This window comes from Chaetodon auriga, chromosome 14 (assembly GCF_051107435.1).
Source record: "Chaetodon auriga isolate fChaAug3 chromosome 14, fChaAug3.hap1, whole genome shotgun sequence".
Lineage (NCBI taxonomy): Eukaryota > Metazoa > Chordata > Actinopteri > Chaetodontiformes > Chaetodontidae > Chaetodon > Chaetodon auriga.
The window spans coordinates 5,244,914-5,263,548 of record NC_135087.1 but is presented as its reverse complement, the minus strand read 5'-3'; the positions used below and the strand labels follow the sequence as shown (position 1 = coordinate 5,263,548).

At 42.0% G+C, this 18,635-nt stretch overlaps 1 protein-coding gene across 3 annotated transcripts; it reads right to left on the bottom strand.

Moving 5' to 3' along the window:
• Positions 1–2,546: 2,546 nt before the first annotated feature.
• Positions 2,547–15,937, bottom strand: ptbp1a (polypyrimidine tract binding protein 1a). 3 transcript variants are annotated; one of them, XM_076748610.1, is made up of 16 exons: positions 15,869–15,937; positions 14,992–15,045; positions 14,675–14,705; positions 10,517–10,577; positions 10,185–10,357; positions 9,582–9,728; positions 9,080–9,250; positions 8,618–8,728; positions 8,247–8,427; positions 7,911–7,991; positions 7,546–7,703; positions 6,098–6,131; positions 4,904–4,996; positions 4,280–4,496; positions 3,919–3,996; positions 2,547–3,679 (listed from the first exon to the last, which is right to left on the bottom strand). In XM_076748610.1, the coding sequence occupies exons 1-16, from the start codon at positions 15,874–15,876 to the stop codon at positions 3,547–3,549; spliced, it is 1,731 nt and encodes a 576-aa protein (XP_076604725.1). In that variant the 5' UTR covers positions 15,877–15,937; the 3' UTR covers positions 2,547–3,546. The 3 variants fall into 3 exon arrangements, with proteins under 3 accessions (XP_076604725.1, XP_076604726.1, XP_076604724.1); XM_076748611.1 differs by lacking the exon at positions 15,869–15,937 and adding an exon at positions 15,272–15,361; XM_076748609.1 differs by lacking the exon at positions 15,869–15,937 and having other exon boundaries at positions 14,992–15,183.
• Positions 15,938–18,635: the final 2,698 nt, after the last annotated feature.

Below are 18,635 nucleotides of genomic sequence, written 5' to 3'. Positions count from 1 at the left end.
TAATTATTCATCTTGTGAGATGGAGGATTGGTTTCCACAGCAACCTGGCTCCTCTCCTCAGAGTGGGACAGACCTGCTCCACCGAAAAGGTCGAGGCAGAGCACAAGAGGGTGGAGGATTATTCAGAACCAGCGAGAATCCAGCGTTGCATGTCAAATTAACTCCTCCGCCCTGCCATCGTCGTTACAGCTGTTTCATCAGGGGATTGAGCCGAGCCCGGATGAGCTGTCAGTCAAGTTTCAGATGAGATGAGTGCAAAGTTGGAAATACAGTAAAAGATTTAAAACAAAAAAAAAAAACCAACCCACCAGTAGTAAACAGGATGGGAAATGTGGAAAATGTTACGAGATGTTAACCGTTACAGAGCAGCAGTTCCACAGGACAGAGAGGAAGAGGCAGAAACCAAATGAGGCCAGATGAAAGGAGGAACCAACTAAAGATTTATTGAAGGCAGCAGAAGATGCAAAAGACAGGAACAGAATGGCAAAGTGGGAGGGGGGCGGGGCACATACAGAGACACTTCTGTGTTCAGATAGGTTTAATGTCTTTGTGTTACAAAAGTTTTTTTTTCTCGTTTTTACAGCTCCGGAGAGCTTCATAGGTCTGTATTGTTTTATCAAAATATACATGTTTTGAACGTAAAGTGGATATAATCCAAATGATTTTGTGGTACAAAAACATGAATATATACAACCATCAAGCCCGCTTCACACAATAACCCCACCCCGCCCCCATATAAAAAAGGAGAAAAATAAAAGCTTTTAACAAAAACTGAAAGGCAGATAATCTTCTACACTGTCAACATCACAGCTAGGACTGCGGTTCGTTTAAGGATCCGTTCTAAAGCGATCTATCAAAGTAGGCTCTTTGTAAAGTCAAACAAAAAGGGATACGACATACAGTATAGGCTGAAACCCAAAAGATATTTCAACATCATGTGACTTTCGTCCAAGGCGTCTGAGGAATGGGGGGAAAAAAGGGAACGTGAAGCCTTGTGTACTCGTGGAAAAGCAGGAATGTGAAAAATCTTTTAAGAAACCACAACACTACAAAACAGCGGGGGTAGAAGATACTTTGGTCCTTAACAGCAATAACCGTCTGCAGCTACATGAAGCTTTTTTAAACCATGCATAATCATCTTTTACAAAAATAGAGACACAGCGCATCCGCATGTGGTCCAAAACTACAGTGGTCGAGGCTGTGGAAAACTGGTGCTTTGAGGCACGCAGGAATGTGACGACGTTTAAGACTTCAGCGTGATGGTGCCGACTTGGACCTATCATTGAGGAAAAGTGCACTAAATATCCTGACTGTGGTGTACGTGGACACAGACAGGGCATGGGTGAGGGCTCCCCCACCCTCTAATCCTGTTATCCTGAATTTAAGAAGAAATATATATATATATACTGGGTTTTTAGGCACAGTCCAAGACTGCGGTTACTTTCAATTGACACATGCCTCCGAGCTGCCCTCTCACAGGTAGGATTACCTGAATATAATGGGATAAAGGCATCTTTGTAGACAGGTAAGATTAAAAACACCTGAACGAGAGGTAAACAAAGCCAACTGACCCGGCCAGACGTAATTCAGCCTCAGATTAAACACTCGAGGAGTCAAGGCACTGCGATAATGATCAAACCCAGCCACTACATACAGGTATCAGTTAAGCTCAGAAATGATACACATGTAAATGCTAACATTAAAAGATAAATGAATATATGTGTCCACATATAGATGAACATAATATGGTTAAATGAGGCCCCAAACACCATTGTTCCTACCGAGAAAGGACTAAATGGAGGCGAAGGGGACTGTAAGGCAGGAAGGCCGGACACAGCTCTACTCCTGCCACAACACACCTAACAGAGCTACATCACCAAGCAAAAATATTAGGCATCTAACTGACTTACATTCATAGTTTCTACATACATATCATGGGGATATATGCATACAAATCCTTAGAATAACATTTATGCTTAAAGAGGAAAAGACTGAATGAGCCACTTTCCCCCATTTTAACAATGCTGGTACATACAGTATCAAAAGGCATGAGGTGGGGGTGGGGGTGGGGGTGGGGGTGTAGAACAAAACAGAAAAGGCATTTTGAGAGCCACATCTTTCCCAAATGACACCAGAGCAACACTTTAGGCAATCTGGTGGGGGCAAAGTAAGGCACAAGGCTGTAGATAGATATTCAAAGAAACGCGTGTCCTCGTTGAAAACTTTAGATAGTGGTATGGACCCCCGGAGCAAAGAGGCGGGCAGTTACAAAAGGACAAAAATAGAAATGGATACTAGGGAAACTAATTGCTGGGTGGTGGGTGCTGTGAGCCAAAACAAAATCCTTTGTCTCAAACCGTTTCTGACTGGCCAAACAGGTTCAAAGTGGCTTTTCAAAAAGGCACACACACACAGATATATATATATATATCCATACGACCATCATAGTAAAAGGAATGCTGAAGTGTGTCTGGTGTGGATTCGATTCATCCACATAAGCAAACATCCATGGTGGAGGGTGTTTTTTTTGTCTTTTTTTTTTTTTTAAGCGATTTGGTCTAAAGTGACAGTTCATCAGCTGCCCCTGCTTCACCTCCAAGGTAATAACATATCTCTTTGCAGAATGTTGCCCATTTCCCAGGAGCGCACTTTAAAGGTTGTGATGGATCAGATGAACAATGCGGTTCGGGTACCAGGAACAGGTTCTGAACTGGAACCAGTTCCTGTGAAACCAGGGATTCGATGAGAAACGCGCTTTGATTCCACTTACTGATTCCTGAGCTAAGTTTTGACTGATTGATTTACCAATGCGTGTGGATAGTATTTACTTATTTAGAGGCAGGACCCACCACTTAAAGGTGTAGCTAAGCTTCGTAAAACAGAGGCACAGGAAAATGTAATAACTAACCTTAAATAACTTCCTTCAGTGGAGAAGTCTAACGTACCGCAGCATGGTACAAGAATGCAGGCCAAAGCCGTAATGCCCCAGAATCAGCTGATGCTAGCAGGTCAAGCTGACATACAATTAAGCGTAAAACAGCAAACAATCAATTCTTTCATGACAAGAGGAGAAACTCATATTTGCCTTTGTTTTGAGAAAAGAAGATCCTGTCCACTGCTCTTGCTCAGCAGCGAGTTATACATATTTTCACAACACAACTGCGTTGAGACAGCTGGATGTGCGAAATCTCCTCTGGAAGAAATCTGTATGTCTATGTTTTAAATCAAAAATCAAAATACCTCGTGTTTTATGCCGAATTGCAGTTTGTGACACCGTAAATCAAAAGGAAATAATTGCATTTGTTGTAAACAATGTTTGGTGTCTTACGCTAAAGATTTGGAGCCAGGAATCAATAAGTAGAATCAATTAAATCCGAACCCAAACCTTTTAACAGGAGGAAATAATTAAGACTGGGGGTGAAGGGAGCAACGTTCTACAAAGAACCACAGCCATAAATATGTAATTGTGACCATTTCAACTGAAGGCAACCTTGACTAAAGTAGCATTCAGGTGGCAACAGACTTGGAGGGAGGAAGAAAAGGCACTCAGATGGTGGACTTTGAGAAGGACACTCGAAGGTGGTGGTTCTCTCCCAAATCGTGGTTGTGGAACTCGATGAGGGACTCAATTGCCTCCTCGACTGAGCCCATCTGGATCAGGGCCATCTTGCGGTCCTTTCTGATAAAACATGAGAGAACAACGTGTTCTGAAAGTGTCGACATGCTGTGAAGACTGCTTGCTATTTGCTACGTTGTACTTCAAAGTCTGAGTGAGCTGTCTTGCTCAGCATTGAGGAAAAGCAGACTATGAGTAACACTTCATAGCAACTCTGGAGGTTGCAGAGTGTTCTGAAGAAAGACAAGAATTCAACCACCACTAAGGACATAACAATTAAGTGTGACTGGACTGAGACTTACTGAAAGAACTTGAAGGCCTTGACTGTGGCTCCTGAGCTGGCAAAAAGCCTCCTGAGGTCATCCTCCACCACAGAAGGCCTGAGAGCAGAAGGGAAAACAAAGAGTCAACACATTTCTGTGGGTTTACACTCCCCTTATTTATTTGCATTAATTTACTGGCATGCTGAAACGGGACACAAGAGGCATCATTAAATCTAAAACGCACCTCTAGTATAGCATGTTTAGAAAATACTGTCACAACTACTTAATCCTCAAAAACTAAATTAAGACTGAGCCAGGACTACAAAGGAAAATGCTCAGAGCACAAAAGCTGGCAGGGAGAAAACGGGAATGAAAATGAGGCTCTTCCAGCTGCACTCACGGTATGTTGGAGAGGTGGAGTGTTGCGGAGGGCGGGAAGATGTTGGAGTAATTTTTGGAGCCAGGCTTCTTGAAGCGGTGCAGCGGTGAGTTGCTGTAGTCCTTTGTGAGGCCCTGGTCCTCATGGCCTTCTCTGGGCAGCTGCACTGTGGTGTGTTTCGAAAATGCCACACGCATGTCCCTGCCATGAAGACGCTGGCCATTCAGGTGGCTCATAGCTGAGGGAGAACATGAAGATAGTCAACACTCGCTTGCCAAGACTCGCTTATGACTGACTTCATACATTTGAGTGTGTGATTCAACATTCAAATAGTTGGACTTCAATAAAACACTTTAATCTATATTGACTATTTAACATAACGTCCACTGGGGCTCAATCGATCTTTAATCCTTGATAAATATGCATGTCACATTTCTGTATTTTTTAATGCAGTTGTGAATGGTAAAACAAATGAAACAATAATCAGAAAACCAGTCAAGAGCCGTTCTGGTTGCTCAGTAGAGGCCCACTAGGTAAAGGCTCCAAACAATGCATGGTAAAATGATGTGAAGCAAAAACAAGATGAAAGAAAATTCCAGATCAAAGAAAGCCAGCAGTGATTTTGCAGGGCTGGAGTGTAGCTACCTAGCTGGGCCTGTGTGCCATCAGACATCTGGATCAGAGCGTTCTCCTTCTTATTGAACAGGATCTTCACTCTCATCACATCGCCATACACACCTGAGGAGGAAGTGGAAGGTGTCACAACACAAGTGCAACAAAGCGCACCGCAGCCTTAACAGGAACCACACAGCCAATCACAGCAACAAAAACAATTTAAACCATCAAATCAGGGACATTAATATTCACACTGCTTCTACATGAACACTGGCTGATTATTAACTAATTGTCAGTCTATTCTACTAAATTTCTGTTTAACTGTGCATCTCTAGAACTAATCCTGCATAAGCTCTCTTAGATAACAATCACACAGATGGTGATAGCTAAAATGGTTATGCTTGAGAAGGGGGAGGTAGTGATTTGAAGGCAAAAAAAAATCAGAGCAGTAAAATGAGTAGTTCTGATCAGTTTGATCACTCTACAGTGAAGAAAAGGTTGATTTCTTGACCAACTTGAGGGCCTAATAGAGAAACATGCAAGAATAAACTAAACATGCACATACCCACATTAAGAGTAACTGAGACAGACTGCAAAAGAATAATATGGTGACATAATCCGAGGGATATGTCAACTCACAATTACTAAAGAAGCAGCAGCATTTCATCTATGTTCTATGTTGCTGAGTGACTCGAGGCGACCACAGAAAAATCATTTTAACAAAAATGAAATTTGATGAATTTTCATGGATTAAAAATTGGACCGTGCGGAACCAAATAAAGTGTTGACTTTTATCCTTTTCCTGAGGGTGATGCTTTAGAATTTAGATCGGCTTCTCGCCTGATTCCTGAACAAAATGATTCCCACATTTCTATTTAGTGAGGCAATATTTCCATTGACGGGCTGCGCTCTTTGAAGATGAAGTGCAAATGTTTTTGTTTTTTTTTTTGCCCACGGACAGCCAGCCGCCGCTGTTAAAAATGAAATGAAATGCTGCAGCTTTGTGTGGTGTTCTCACCTTACTTTCCTCACACAAACTCACAACAACCACAACAGGTCATACAAACCCCCAACAACCGACACCCCCACCCTTCATAGCCCTGTAGCCTGATGACCAGACATCAGTGGTTAAAAAAAACCAAAGCCAACAACATGAGACAAGACATGCCCACCTTGCAAGGTAACAGTAGTAATAAAAAAGGAGATGAAAGGATGATAACGTACCGAAAAGAATAAAGAGGCAGTGTGGCGTAACGCTCTTTAGAGACAGCAGGGGGAGCAGCGGGGCAGGGGGCCAAAGGGGGATAGGGAACAGGGGAGAGGGGAAAAAAGACGGAGCGGAGTGGAGGACAGTGGAGTGGAGTCGGGACATGTCCGCAGGCCACAGGCAGCGAGGTCCACAGGAAGGCCACAGTACCATGGAGGAAGGAGAGGAGATGAGGGACGAAGAGAATGAAGAGAGGAGAAGGAGAGAATTCAAACAGCATGAAAGAGGAGAGAGAGGAGAGGAGATGAAGATGAGGTGGAGGAAAGAGAGAAGATAATGGAGGGACAGATGATGATCGGGGACCAAAGAGGTGCCAATGTTGTGTTTTTGTTGTGTTTTCAATTTGCGGGTGATGTCCAAATTGGGGGCAATGATATGGGGGGAAAGAGGGTTGGGTAGGTGGAAGGAGGAGTTGGTCGAAGTAGTAACAGAGGAGTGGGCAGAGGGGAGAGGAGGACAGAAGGAACAATTGGTCGTGGGGCGTGCAGTCAGTTGGCAAGAGTTGAGGTGAGGGGGGTTTTAAAACAATAAAGAGGGAGAGGGGGACAGAGAAAGAAGAGAGAGAAAAGGAAGTAAAAAACAAGGTCAGTATACACAAAGAAATGTAGTGCTTCAGACAGTAGAACTGGCTAAATTAAAATGCACTGTCACTATGGGAACACTAGGAGAAAAAGAAGAGAAAAAAAGATTAACAATGAAATACAGAAAAAGGCAGAGACAATATGTACTTTTAAATTACATGCTGTTTGTTTAGATTATCTAAAATTACATTATTATAACAGTCAAGTGTGAATATCAATTTTTATAATGCTGTTCCGACTTAAAGGCTGATCTTAAAATGAACTTGTTTAATGCAATGACTACATTACTACAGTGGATGTAATGAGTGTAACAGACTACTTATACATTCTACACACTATATATACACGTATACATATATATATAAACCTAAATTGTGGACATGTGTTTCTTTAAAAAAATACAAAGTAATATTGTCTCTCCAACAACTCAAGAATGATTTCAACTAATGGACAAAAATGAAGATATGAAATGGTAAGTTTAAAAAAAAAAAAAAGAAGTTAGTGTTTTGAATAAACTTAAAATTCACAGTGAGCAAAGTGGCAGGTCAGAAATGCAGCAGGTTTGGTCAAACACAGAGAGGTCCTGAAAGAGAAGAGGCTCTGACTCGATGACCCCCTTTCAATTAAAAACAGTGGTAAGGGTACTCCAACTAGTCTGATCACATGGGGTGATGGGAAATGGGGGGCAAAGCACTGGAGCTCTTGAACAAATGGATCCAGGTTCATGAACCATAGTGTAAACAAATGGCACTGTGACATTTGAAACGTTCTTAGCACTGCACTGACAGAAGCAGGAGCTGTTTTAGCCAAGTGAGTGTACTGACCTGAGGGTTCAGATTGCTGACCAACAAGACATTGTGTCCCCCAGAAGGAGCGAGCCCTGACAGGCCGAGCCGACTGGCGGCCGCAGCTGCAGCCGCCATGCTACCATGGCCCACACCCAGGGACGCCAGGGCACTGGGAATGCCAGGCACTGACAGGCCTAAGAGGAACAAAATATTAATTACTTTGAGCTTATTGCTCTCCTCTCCCTACTGAAGAGGTCTGTAAGAGCGATATGAAAACTGGGAAAAACATGAAATTTTAGCATCAAGGCCAATTAAATATTACGTGTAGCGAGCAAATGTTTGCAAAAGGGAACCAGAAATCCTAAATGGAATAGCACGGTGAAAAGAGTTTGTGTACCGACCTGCTGTCTGTTGGATGGCAAAGGTTGGGGGGAAGGCATGGGCTCCACCATAGGGAGAGGCTGAGATTATGCCGGGCGCAGCTGGAACAAGGGGCAAAAAAAACAAAAATAAGAGCACAACCACTCCCATCAAATCAATACTTGAAATAGCAACAAGGGGTAAAAAAAAAAATTAAGGAACTCAAATGAGAAAACGCTCAAAAACAACAATGAAATAAATCAAAGAAGCAAAACCTAGAGGCACCAATTCAAAGGCATCTGGACTATGTATAGATATAGATGTTAACGTTTACAGATATGATCAGAACCACAAACAAAAACTTCTTCCAGCCCTACCGAATGCAGCAGCTGCCATGGTCTGGTGGTCAATGGAGGGCTGTGAATCCGCAGTGGGGAGGTCTGGTCGGGTATAATCCCTACTCTTATCGTTGTTGTACTTGACATTGAGGCTGGTGAGCTTGGAGAAGCTGATTCTCAGGGTACAGCAGGCATTGTAGATGTTCTGTCCATCCAGAGACTGAGACAGATTTGAAGCATTAGACATAAGACAACATATGTGAAGTGTTTTACGCTGTTTGATCGACTGGTTCATTGGTCATACATAATCCAAATCCTACTGCAAAGGTAAAAAAATCATCCAGTTACCCTATGGTAACAAGCTCAGACTGAAACATCAGGACAAAGTGCATTAGTAGTACAAGTCTCACCAGTTTGGCGTGCTGCGCTGTCACGCCATCAGCATACTGGATCAAAGCCTGGAACTGGTTGTTCTTAGTGAAAGTAATGATCTTCAGCACAGTGCCGAACTTGGAGAAAATCTGGGGAGGGGAGACAGTACGATTAGGGATAACATCATGACAGCACTCTTTTCATCACTTCACTGGAAGATAAACAAAGGAAACACATTTGCATATATATTTTAACAACAATCCCACTATTACCAACATGCATAATTTGTTTATGTAGCAGTACCAGATTTGCAAAGTCTGTTGTAATAAATGTGAGCCACAGACAAGCATTTCATTATGTAAATATCATGGGTCGCTTTAATGCCCACCATCCAAAGTACAGGGTCTGTTTAAAGATTAAAAAGGAAATGACAAACCTCTAGTATGCTCAGTCGAAACTACTAGGTAACTGTTGTGGCTCAGACAAACTACCAAACATACCTGGTGTAGTACATCCAGGGTGACGGGGTAGAAGAGGTTTTCCACTATGACCCTGAGCACAGGGCTTTGGGCAGCTCCTCCTCCGACGCTAGCTGCATCTGCGGAAATGGCCATGCCACCCATTCCACCTCCATGCAGCGCATTGACTGCCTGCAGAGCTGCCTGGGCACGCTAAGGGGAAATGACAGAGGATCTTCTTAGCATGGACATGAGAAGTATGAAGTAATAAATGAATGCATTAATGTGGGTAACAATTCTTTGTTCAAAGAAACTGCCCCTTTAAGCATGCTTCAACAAACATTAGATTGCACTGATTTGAGTAATTACAAGGATCACAAAGATTAGACCAATACATTTGAGACTGGTGGAAGGAAGAAATCTACATTTTCTACATTTAGCCAACACCACAGCTCTTAGCTTCTCACAATGACTGCAGTAATCTAAGCCTGAAATCTACAGTCAGCATGAAAGTGTGTGTGCATGTGTGCGCGCAAGCCCTTACCACTTGGTTGGGGGAGTTGTCTGTCTTGAGTTCCTTATGGGTTGAGTATTGCATATAAATGGGGTGGTTTCTGATGACAGGGGTGACAGAGGAGTAGTAGCTCACCATCGTCTGTGCACACTCTTCGCTGTTCAGTTCCAAGAATGCCTGCAGGGGTCGACCAGAGAAACATTAAATTTGCTTCTCCCACCACATATAATAAGATGCTGCTCTGAGACTATATTTACTAAGCCTTCTTAATAATTTAGCTGGTTATAAATCTTTGTAATTGCAAGCATTTTCACTGCACATCTGTCTATTTCTTGCTAAATCTCATTTGACACCTAATATGTTTTGACACAGAACTGCAGGTAACAGAAAATAGGAGATAATGAAGACATTCAAGAGGGATTCAATGTCTTCCTCCATGAAATCTCAGCATGTAGAATTCTCATCCTACCCACTAAACCATGAGGATGTGACAAAAGGGACATTGTCAGAATTTTCAGGTCAGGACAGAGGGCAGCGAAAGCTGATCCCTCCCCCCCAGCCGCAAGAGAAATTTCACCCAGGAGTGCAAGCCATACAGGTTTAGTGGGCAGACCTGCATGGATCAGTTCTTACCTGGTTTTTCCCTTTCAGCATCAGCAGATTAGTGACCTTCCCAAAGGGCAGTCCCAGTCCAATAACCTCAGCCTCATTTATGTCGTTGGGCAGCTTGCGTACGTGGACCACACGTGACGGAACACCAGGACTGCGGACGTCACCTTTGAATTTTTTGGTGTCGTTGCCATTGGCTGCAAGATAAAAAAAAGAGAAGCGGATACAATCAGGGAGGGAACAGAAGGCTCTGGTTCTTCCTGAATAATGGATTGATCGTCATGGCAACACAAACAAACCAGACACGACACGCACTTCAATAAAAAGGATTCACCCCTCCATGGCAACCCCCCTACCTGAGTTCATGATATAGGGCCCGTTGGATATGCAGGAAGAAAAGAGTTCGTCGGATCCCCTCTGCAGAAGGAGAGAAAACAATGGTTCACTTCAGTGCATTCACCAATGAGGGCACAGCATGGCAGGTGGAGAGCACAGCTCTCATATTACTGAGCCATTGTGTGATAGAGCAGGAAGTAATCTGATAACCAAAAGAGGATTGAGCAAACACGCTTGAGAAGAACTCCACCTTCCTCACCAGGAAGAATTAAGTGACCCGACTTGTCAGCAGGGATATTTGACTTCACATTATAATCACATCTTCCCGTTTCATTTAACAGCACTGTCTAGTTCAAAACCTTAAAGTCAGTAAGGGTGGGCCGATATATCTGGGTTGGGGCAACGTGCCAAATTATCATGTTTTACCGCCAGCTACAGTCAAGGAGGAACAGATACTATTCAGCTGCACGCACACAAGTCAGTAGTAAAAGCTCATGTCAACAGCAGCTGTCAGTCAGTACAACCCATCTTCTCATAATTCTTATTAGGATGAAGGATAACACACTGAAGCCCTCTGGATCGAAGACAAGATGGGGATACTTCCAGCTCACACTACTTTACTGTCTGCTGAAACAGCCTCATCTCTCTCTTCAGTAGATATAAAGTGCTGTTTCAGGGCTGTTTGTGTGTTTGTGGTTGTGGGAGATGAAGTATAGCAGTCACAAGCAGTGGCTCAGCAGCCTAAGCTCTACAACACTCTACAATGAAGGTCCTGTTCATGTTGAGACTAGGGGCATTGTTACACGGCAGCACACACACATATGGAGCCCCAAGGACACTCTGGGAGTTGAAGAGCCCCGGAGCCCTTTAACAACAACCAGTCTTGCAGGTTTGTTAGCATTCTTCTCCACCTTGTGAATCTTGGCCTTTAAATATGCAAGGTGGTTTCCAGTAAGGCAGCATATCTATTAATCAAAGGTAGGAATTAAGGAATTGTCAAAAGTTAAAGTATTGATACTTTACAGGATTGTCAAAAGAATCACTATTTTCTCCATACCACATGTTTAAAATTACATGATCTCCATTAATTACATATTCACTATTGAAGCTATTTAAGGGGTGTGTGTGTGTGTGTGTGTGTGTGTGTGGAAACAACAGGGTTAGGGTTAGACATATTAAAAAATTATTATCACAACTGTGTTGGTGTATGTGACCTTTCCTGTACTGGCACTGTGTGCGGGTTGTTAAAAATAAAAGAAATGTGTGCCTCAGACTCTTTTTGCCACTGTATTGTTAGGATTGTATCAAAGTTTAAAATTCTGGTATCATGAAAAGGGCGATCTGAGAGAGAACATTTGGTGGTGTCTCTGAAGACTGCAAAGGAGCGGTTTGGGGTACTGAGTCACTTACTCTGAGAACACAACACTGTAGGCAGTAGTATAAACTACCCTTTGACTTCCAGATGGTTTGGCTGAGTGGGTCACTCTCACTCTGAGGCCCACACAAACAGGGTTTACTCTCTCAGTTCATGAACTCAAAGCAACAAGCAACATTCCTATGCCTTTTCGTTGAGGATTCAGGATCAGGGCCCTCCTACATTGGCCAGCATTCAATCTTTGCATAAATGGTGTGTTGTAGTTGGTGGGAGGAAAATTAACACAAAACAAAACAATATTTTTGTTATGATAAATGTGCAAAGGGTAGATGCAAACCATGAGAAATGAAGGAAGTGGCTCCAGCCTGACTCAATGGTCGTAGGCGGGCTGTGTCACATTATCAGTCAGCAGACCAACTCCAAACAGGAAGAGCAGAAAGATCAGGCCTGCTTCCAGGGCTTTGCTAAACTTCCTCCTGGGGACTGATGGTTACTGTTCCATGGCAGACGGACTCGCTTTCTCTCTCTCTCCCCCTACTTCCCCATTTCTAATAATAACCACAAAGCTAAGGCAGCCTACAGTGCAGAGCAAGAACATCAAGTCACATACAAACCCGAGGACTCTGTAATAACGGACTGAAGGATGTATCTCTGTATAGATTTTGGGGGGAGTGTGGTAGAGAGTACAAAAGTAAAAGTTACAAAGCCAATGGAAGAAAAACAGATCTCATAAATGGTTTGTAAGTTGATTCCAACACAGTGCCAAACCTGTTTCTCCAACACAAACCCACTAAATGTGTATTGACTTGTTCACATCCTTTTGTTTGCTCAGGACACTGACAGTATAATGGTAACCTTCAGGAGATGATGACACATTACTGGCCCACATACTGAAACTGTTGAGCAACTTCCTCTTACTAACAATGGTCTACCTTGAACTTAATTCTAAAAAGTAAAATGCAACCAAGACAATTTCCCCGCACCACACACGTCACACCTGGTTTGCACCACATTAAAGAAGGAAAAATATCAACCTCTCATGAAGCACTTGACGTGGGAAATTGGGATCTCATAAAGAGGCTAAATCTGCGAGGATTCATTGGTACTTGCGTTGGCGTCTGCAAACAACCTTATTTTGGACTTTGCATGGGGGAGGTAATCTCTCGGGAAAAACACAAAAGAGATGAACACAGGTACAGACATGTTTGTTCACTCTGATCAGCCTTTGCCAGTGGAGGGGGCAGGGAGCTGTGCCTCATCAGGGGGCTGGAGGGGGGAGATTGGAATGTGACCGCGGAATGCCAGACACTCTGCCCAGACGGAATAATTACAGATTCCAGCAAGGCAGCGCTCCATAACTCAGCATCATCATTACCATAGCACATCAAATTCAGAAAACAAGAAAAGTTCAAGAAAAAAGAAATCACATCAGGAATCAAATCTTTAGTATTGATCAGATCCTATTAAATTGCGCATTGCTAACAAGTTGAAAAACAGGCCTGAAACTAATGGAGGGACTGGGGTGTGTCCCTGTTACAGGCGTGTGTGTCAGAGTGCTTGTTTAAACAATGTAAAGACCTTTGCCCAGGAGGATGAGAAGTGTTGCGGGAGGATGGTTACAGCCCTAAGTTGAGTTCAGTTACTCCACCTACACATAGCTGCCGCAGGTCCTGTTACCAAGGATTACTACTTAAGTAAGCATTTTTATTGGGTATGCAAGTTAACAACCAGCAGTTTGCCAAAAACAAACGTGTTCCTGCTTCAATAGGTATGCAAACATCATTTGCCAACACAAACATGTTGGGAAGAGTCAGTTACATAAGCACGCAACAACTCCCTCATCACAAAAAAATCTTAAGAGCAGAAAAAACGCACTGGACAATACTTTGTTGATTTGTTTCACTGGTGCTGGTTGAGTAGTCTTGTAAGCAACTTGTGAAATGAGAATGAATAAATAGTAAGTGCCGGAGCAGGATTCAGCTACTTTCTGAGCATTCCATCAAGGCCAAAAGGCTATTAAGGAACACACAAAAAATAAACAACAGGAAGTTTCATTTCCCAACAGCCACACAACCCAACAGAAACAAGACAGGAAAACATGAGGCCCCACCTCAGATAATCTATTGTAATTGAATTAGAAAATATTCCATGTACACAGTCTTGGAGAGATGCTGCAAACTGTACGTGCTGACCATTTGGTTGTATGTCATAAATCTTTAAAAGTAGAGCCAGCCTGCAACTGCAAACTCATTACATATGAGAAATGGCTTTGGACAGCAGTTCTGTAATTATAGAGGAAGCTCTTGCAAACTGACAGGCTATGTTATTCAAGTTCCCAATGTCGGCACAGTTCTCTTCCATTTCCACTCTGACTTAAAATTAAAAATTTCTCAAACATCTGTTTGGTAGAAATTAATTTGGCTGCAGTGAGACACAAAAATCCCTGACACTGTTAGAAAAACGTAAATACAATAGAAACTCATCTGATCTCAAAGCTACGAGAATGGCTTTTCTAAAAAACACAAATGTTTATGTTTAATAAAGTAATTCATGGCAAAATAGGACACATTATTAAACTACAAAACCTACTGAATCTCTAAATTGACAAATGATTCAATGGGTACCACAAGCAGCACAACTCACAAATTTACAACTACAGTACTGACTTCACAAAAACCATGGCAGCAGTTTTACAAAGCTACATACAAATTTTTTACTCTTAGCATTCATGCTTTAGTCTGATAGTAGGGACAGCTAACAGAGGCAGAAATGCAAAAAGAAGAGGATTAAAAAAAATGCCTACCTTTGTGCCAACTGATATGTCATGGACACTGCTGTGAAAGAGAAAGAGCATTTATAATCATACAGGAAACACAGAAAATTAACACACAGCCAATAACCTATCACAAGATCACATGAAACAATTCATCATAACAACACAATCCGGGAAACAATGAGGAAAAACGGCCCTTGCAAAATGAATGACATAGTGCTGTTCAAGCAAAAGCAAACTGCCTTCCTCACTGAGATACGAGTACGAAGCCTAAAATTCAAAAAGCACCTCAACACCTTAAACAATGCCAGCTAAGAACAACCATGCAAAATAGACAAAATACTTACTCAATTTCAGGGACGTAGCCGGATCCCAGAGGGTACAAGTCAGCGTCTAGGCGGCTGTAGTGGGTTGGCAAAACATTAAGAGTGAACATTTACGTTAACAGAAGTAAGGTTAATGGTGAAACAAATCTCTAATTACAATTTTACGTTACGCGTATCGCTAAGCCAGTCGACGGCGAAATTCACACCGCCTTGAAAGTCCTTTAAACTGTCGAATTCAGGTGATCAAATGACTAACGTTAGAAAACGCTTGATTGAAACAGCGGACCATTGTGTATCCTACCCTGTTTAGATAACCCGGTGTAACGCTAACTTAGAAGTCTCTGATTGAATCAACGTGAAATGCTCAGGCCAGACATCTTCAACATGGCCCTGGCACTCCGCAGACAAATGAATGCGGAAATGAGACACGTTGCTTTAGCTAGCGCTCGAGCTCCCGTGAAACCAAGTTAACGTTACCAAGGTACTATTAGCCACTGTTAACTACTGACTGCGCTAGCAAACGACGGAGTACTGCCAGTTTGTTACTGAAATGTAAAAGTCGAAGTTCAACTCTTAACTCTCATTAAGTTACGTTTGCTTAGCGTTTGTCCAGGTTATAGGGAATGAAAAAGTATGTCCGTTAAACGTTCACGTAACTAACGTTTGCTACCAGTAGCGATGGCTAGCAGCTGCTAGTTAGCTTACGCTCCTGCTAACTGTTGCATGTTTTGATGAAAAAAAAAAAAACTCTTTCAAAACTTTCCCGGTCTAACGGTTAAGTGAAACAGCTATCGGAATCGAAATATTTTAACAAGCGACCGACATATGAAACGAAATTACTCGGAGGTCGGTTTGTTTTATGAAATTTAGTCTTAAGTGTCGGTTCTTTTTCACTTACCCGTCCATTGCACAAGAAAAAAACTGCAGGTCTGAAGCGAAGGTAGGGCGGCAGACTTGCTTGATTTTCTTACAAAATGGCTGAACACACGGAGGCGAGCGCTGATTAGTCCAGGCACTCTCAAGAGCCAAAAACAGGCGGGGACAAGCCTCTACTTGAGTCACGATTGGACAAGACGACTATCATTTCCTGAAAAAAGAAGGCCGCGGCAAATTTCCAGTACATTATATCAAGCGGTTTATTTATGATTAAGTTTTATGTGTTGAAAAGCGCACATTGATGAATACTTAGGAAATTGTTTTCTGTGGTGCATTTAAATTAGCACCAGTGTCCACTACACTGCTGTTTAAAAGAGTAGTAGTCGAAGTACTGAAAACTACCAATACTATAGAGTAAAAATACTGCATTGTAGGTAAGCGTCCTACATTCAAAATTGTACTTCAAGTAGCTCTGGCTTCTGTAGGCCAACTCTTACTTGAAGTAACAAAAGTGAATGCTATATGTTTTGGTATTTTGGTAGTGATATGCATTAATAGGCCTATGCAATGGCATTTATTTATAAGCTGCAACGAATTCTACTCTATATACCAATGGGTATCTACAGTGGATCATTTCTGAATAAGATGCTCACATGTTTTGAATGCAAAACATTAGTTTGCAAGGTAAGTAGTTTTGTAGTAAATTCTGCTGTCAAGTAAATGCAGTGCAGTAAAAAGCACTTGCCTCTGGAATTTAGTGCAGTAGCATGAAAAGGAAATTGTCAAGTGGAGTATAGGTACTTCAAAATTGTACTTATGTATGATACTTGATTAAAAGTGCTTAGTTCAGTTGATTTCACCACTGTAAATTTGCTGAAAATGAGGAGTCAAGCTCAAATGTTTGTGTACTGGGTTAACCATCCCCCCCGGTCATCCAGTGTTGGGAGAATTACAATTCCAGCTGTAGATGTCTTTGGTGGAAAAGGAATTCCACTCCAACCTACATAGCCCACAAAACTAAGTCGTCATGATGACTTACACTTTGTGGACTCATTCATGTGCAAATGGTTTGAAGTATTCAGAGCAAATATGAAAACAGGAAACGATCCCACAGGCAATATATGTCCTGTAAAGCTGCAAAAAGCAGATGTCTGGGCTGACAATGTAACAGAGAGACATCTATTCTGTAAGGCAGTGTAGAGACCAGCAAGAAGTCACCAACATAACCAGTTTAACGTTAGGTTCAGCTCAAACACACATTATATAAATACCATGAGGGTATGTGCACACTGTAATCAACCAGAGTCAGTTTACCCTGTGTTATTAAAAAGTAATGTACTGGTATCATCTGTGAAGGGAGCAAAACATGATATGTCCTCACAGGGAAGGCATTGTGAAGTAGTCAGAAAGAAAAAGATCTTGCAGAGGTTGTTTGATCCTAGTTTTTCCCCTAGTTCATTTTGCCTATAGAGCCTCAAAATCCAGCCAAGTAGGTGGTAGTAGTGTACCTACAAACTGGCTAATTTACACAAAGAAACATGCAATTCTTTAATTCATACAGTCAACTTCCCAGTTTGTGTTGCTGTTTTTGGAATTGAGGTAAAAAACAAATGTTTGGCTGTCTGAAGATCTAAAGTTGAGAAGTCAGAGATACTCAGACAAAGTGGCTAATGATGGTTGTCCAAAGTGTCACATGGTGATGTGTGTGAATGAGATGTATGTACAGTAATTTGTTCCTGGAAAGTGTGAGCCATGTGCAGCTGGTGCACCAGGGCTACATGTTGATTTGACAGTGAGTTATTTTGGGGTGAACAAGGTTGGATTTTAAGTTTTATTGTTTTATTACATGTTGTTTGTGTACCCACCCTAATCTGTGTGTCATACTGGCGTAGCTCAGGCTGATATGCAATAAAACTAATGACAGAGGAAAGCTAATGACTGGTACCTGTTACCATAGCTGCAATTATTTACCCTCTTAGGCCTTATTGGGATGATTTCTGTATTGGGACTTCTTACCCCAGAAACTGAATGTTTTCCTTTCAGGACAGTTATGTTTTTCTTCAGTGCCTGCATGTTTGTGTGAATGTGGAAAAGCATTGTCATGGGTGTGACCTAAAAACCTCTCACAATATATTCTGTGTCCTGTCATGTGGAACACATCTGCCACTTCTATTAAATGGTAAAATCTGACTCATGACAGAGAATGTGTCTACAAACTGAAAATGCCACATTCACACTGGGCTCAAGAGATCTTTTAAATTGTTATTTATCGGAGGCAGAACTGCTGCAGCATAAAGCAATATAATTATAGCTGTTCTGATGAATAGTGCATGCCTGACCTCCATCTGAAGAATGCCTTATTTAAATACCCCCCTGTCTTTGTCTCCATAATTACCCCCATCCCCTGTCTCTCTCTCTTTCACACAAACTTTGCAGGGTATTTGAGAATATTCAAACTAAGTTACAAAACAGTAGACGTGTGCCCTCCAGTGGTATTATCTAGGTAGTGCACTTTCCTGCTGAAATCCCATTTATGCCTGACTCTTCTACATGATTCATTCCCCATAAATCAGAGGTAGTTCAATTATATATGGTTTTCATTGTTATTTTTACAAGGCAACTGCATTAGTCCTATAATTAATGGATGTTTATCTGCGTATAATTGTGCATACTTTTCCCCAGAAGGGTGTCCTGTTCCCATCTGTGACTCCCATCGGCTACAATGCCAAAACCACACACACTACACACGGCTTATGTGTACGCTTCCATCTACAATATGTGTACATTTG

Excerpts from the sequence above, each read along its gene's own strand:
- ptbp1a (XM_076748609.1), bottom strand. The coding sequence starts at position 15,080 with ATGTTCACTCTTAATGTTTTGCCAACCCACTACAGCCGCCTAGACGCT. Across the intron at positions 10,358-10,516 it reads GCCCTATATCATGAACTCAG|CCAATGGCAACGACACCAAA; the intron begins GTAGGGGGGTTG and ends TTTATCTTGCAG. Across the intron at positions 8,729-9,079 it reads CCCTGGATGTACTACACCAG|ATTTTCTCCAAGTTCGGCAC; the intron begins GTATGTTTGGTA and ends TCCCCTCCCCAG.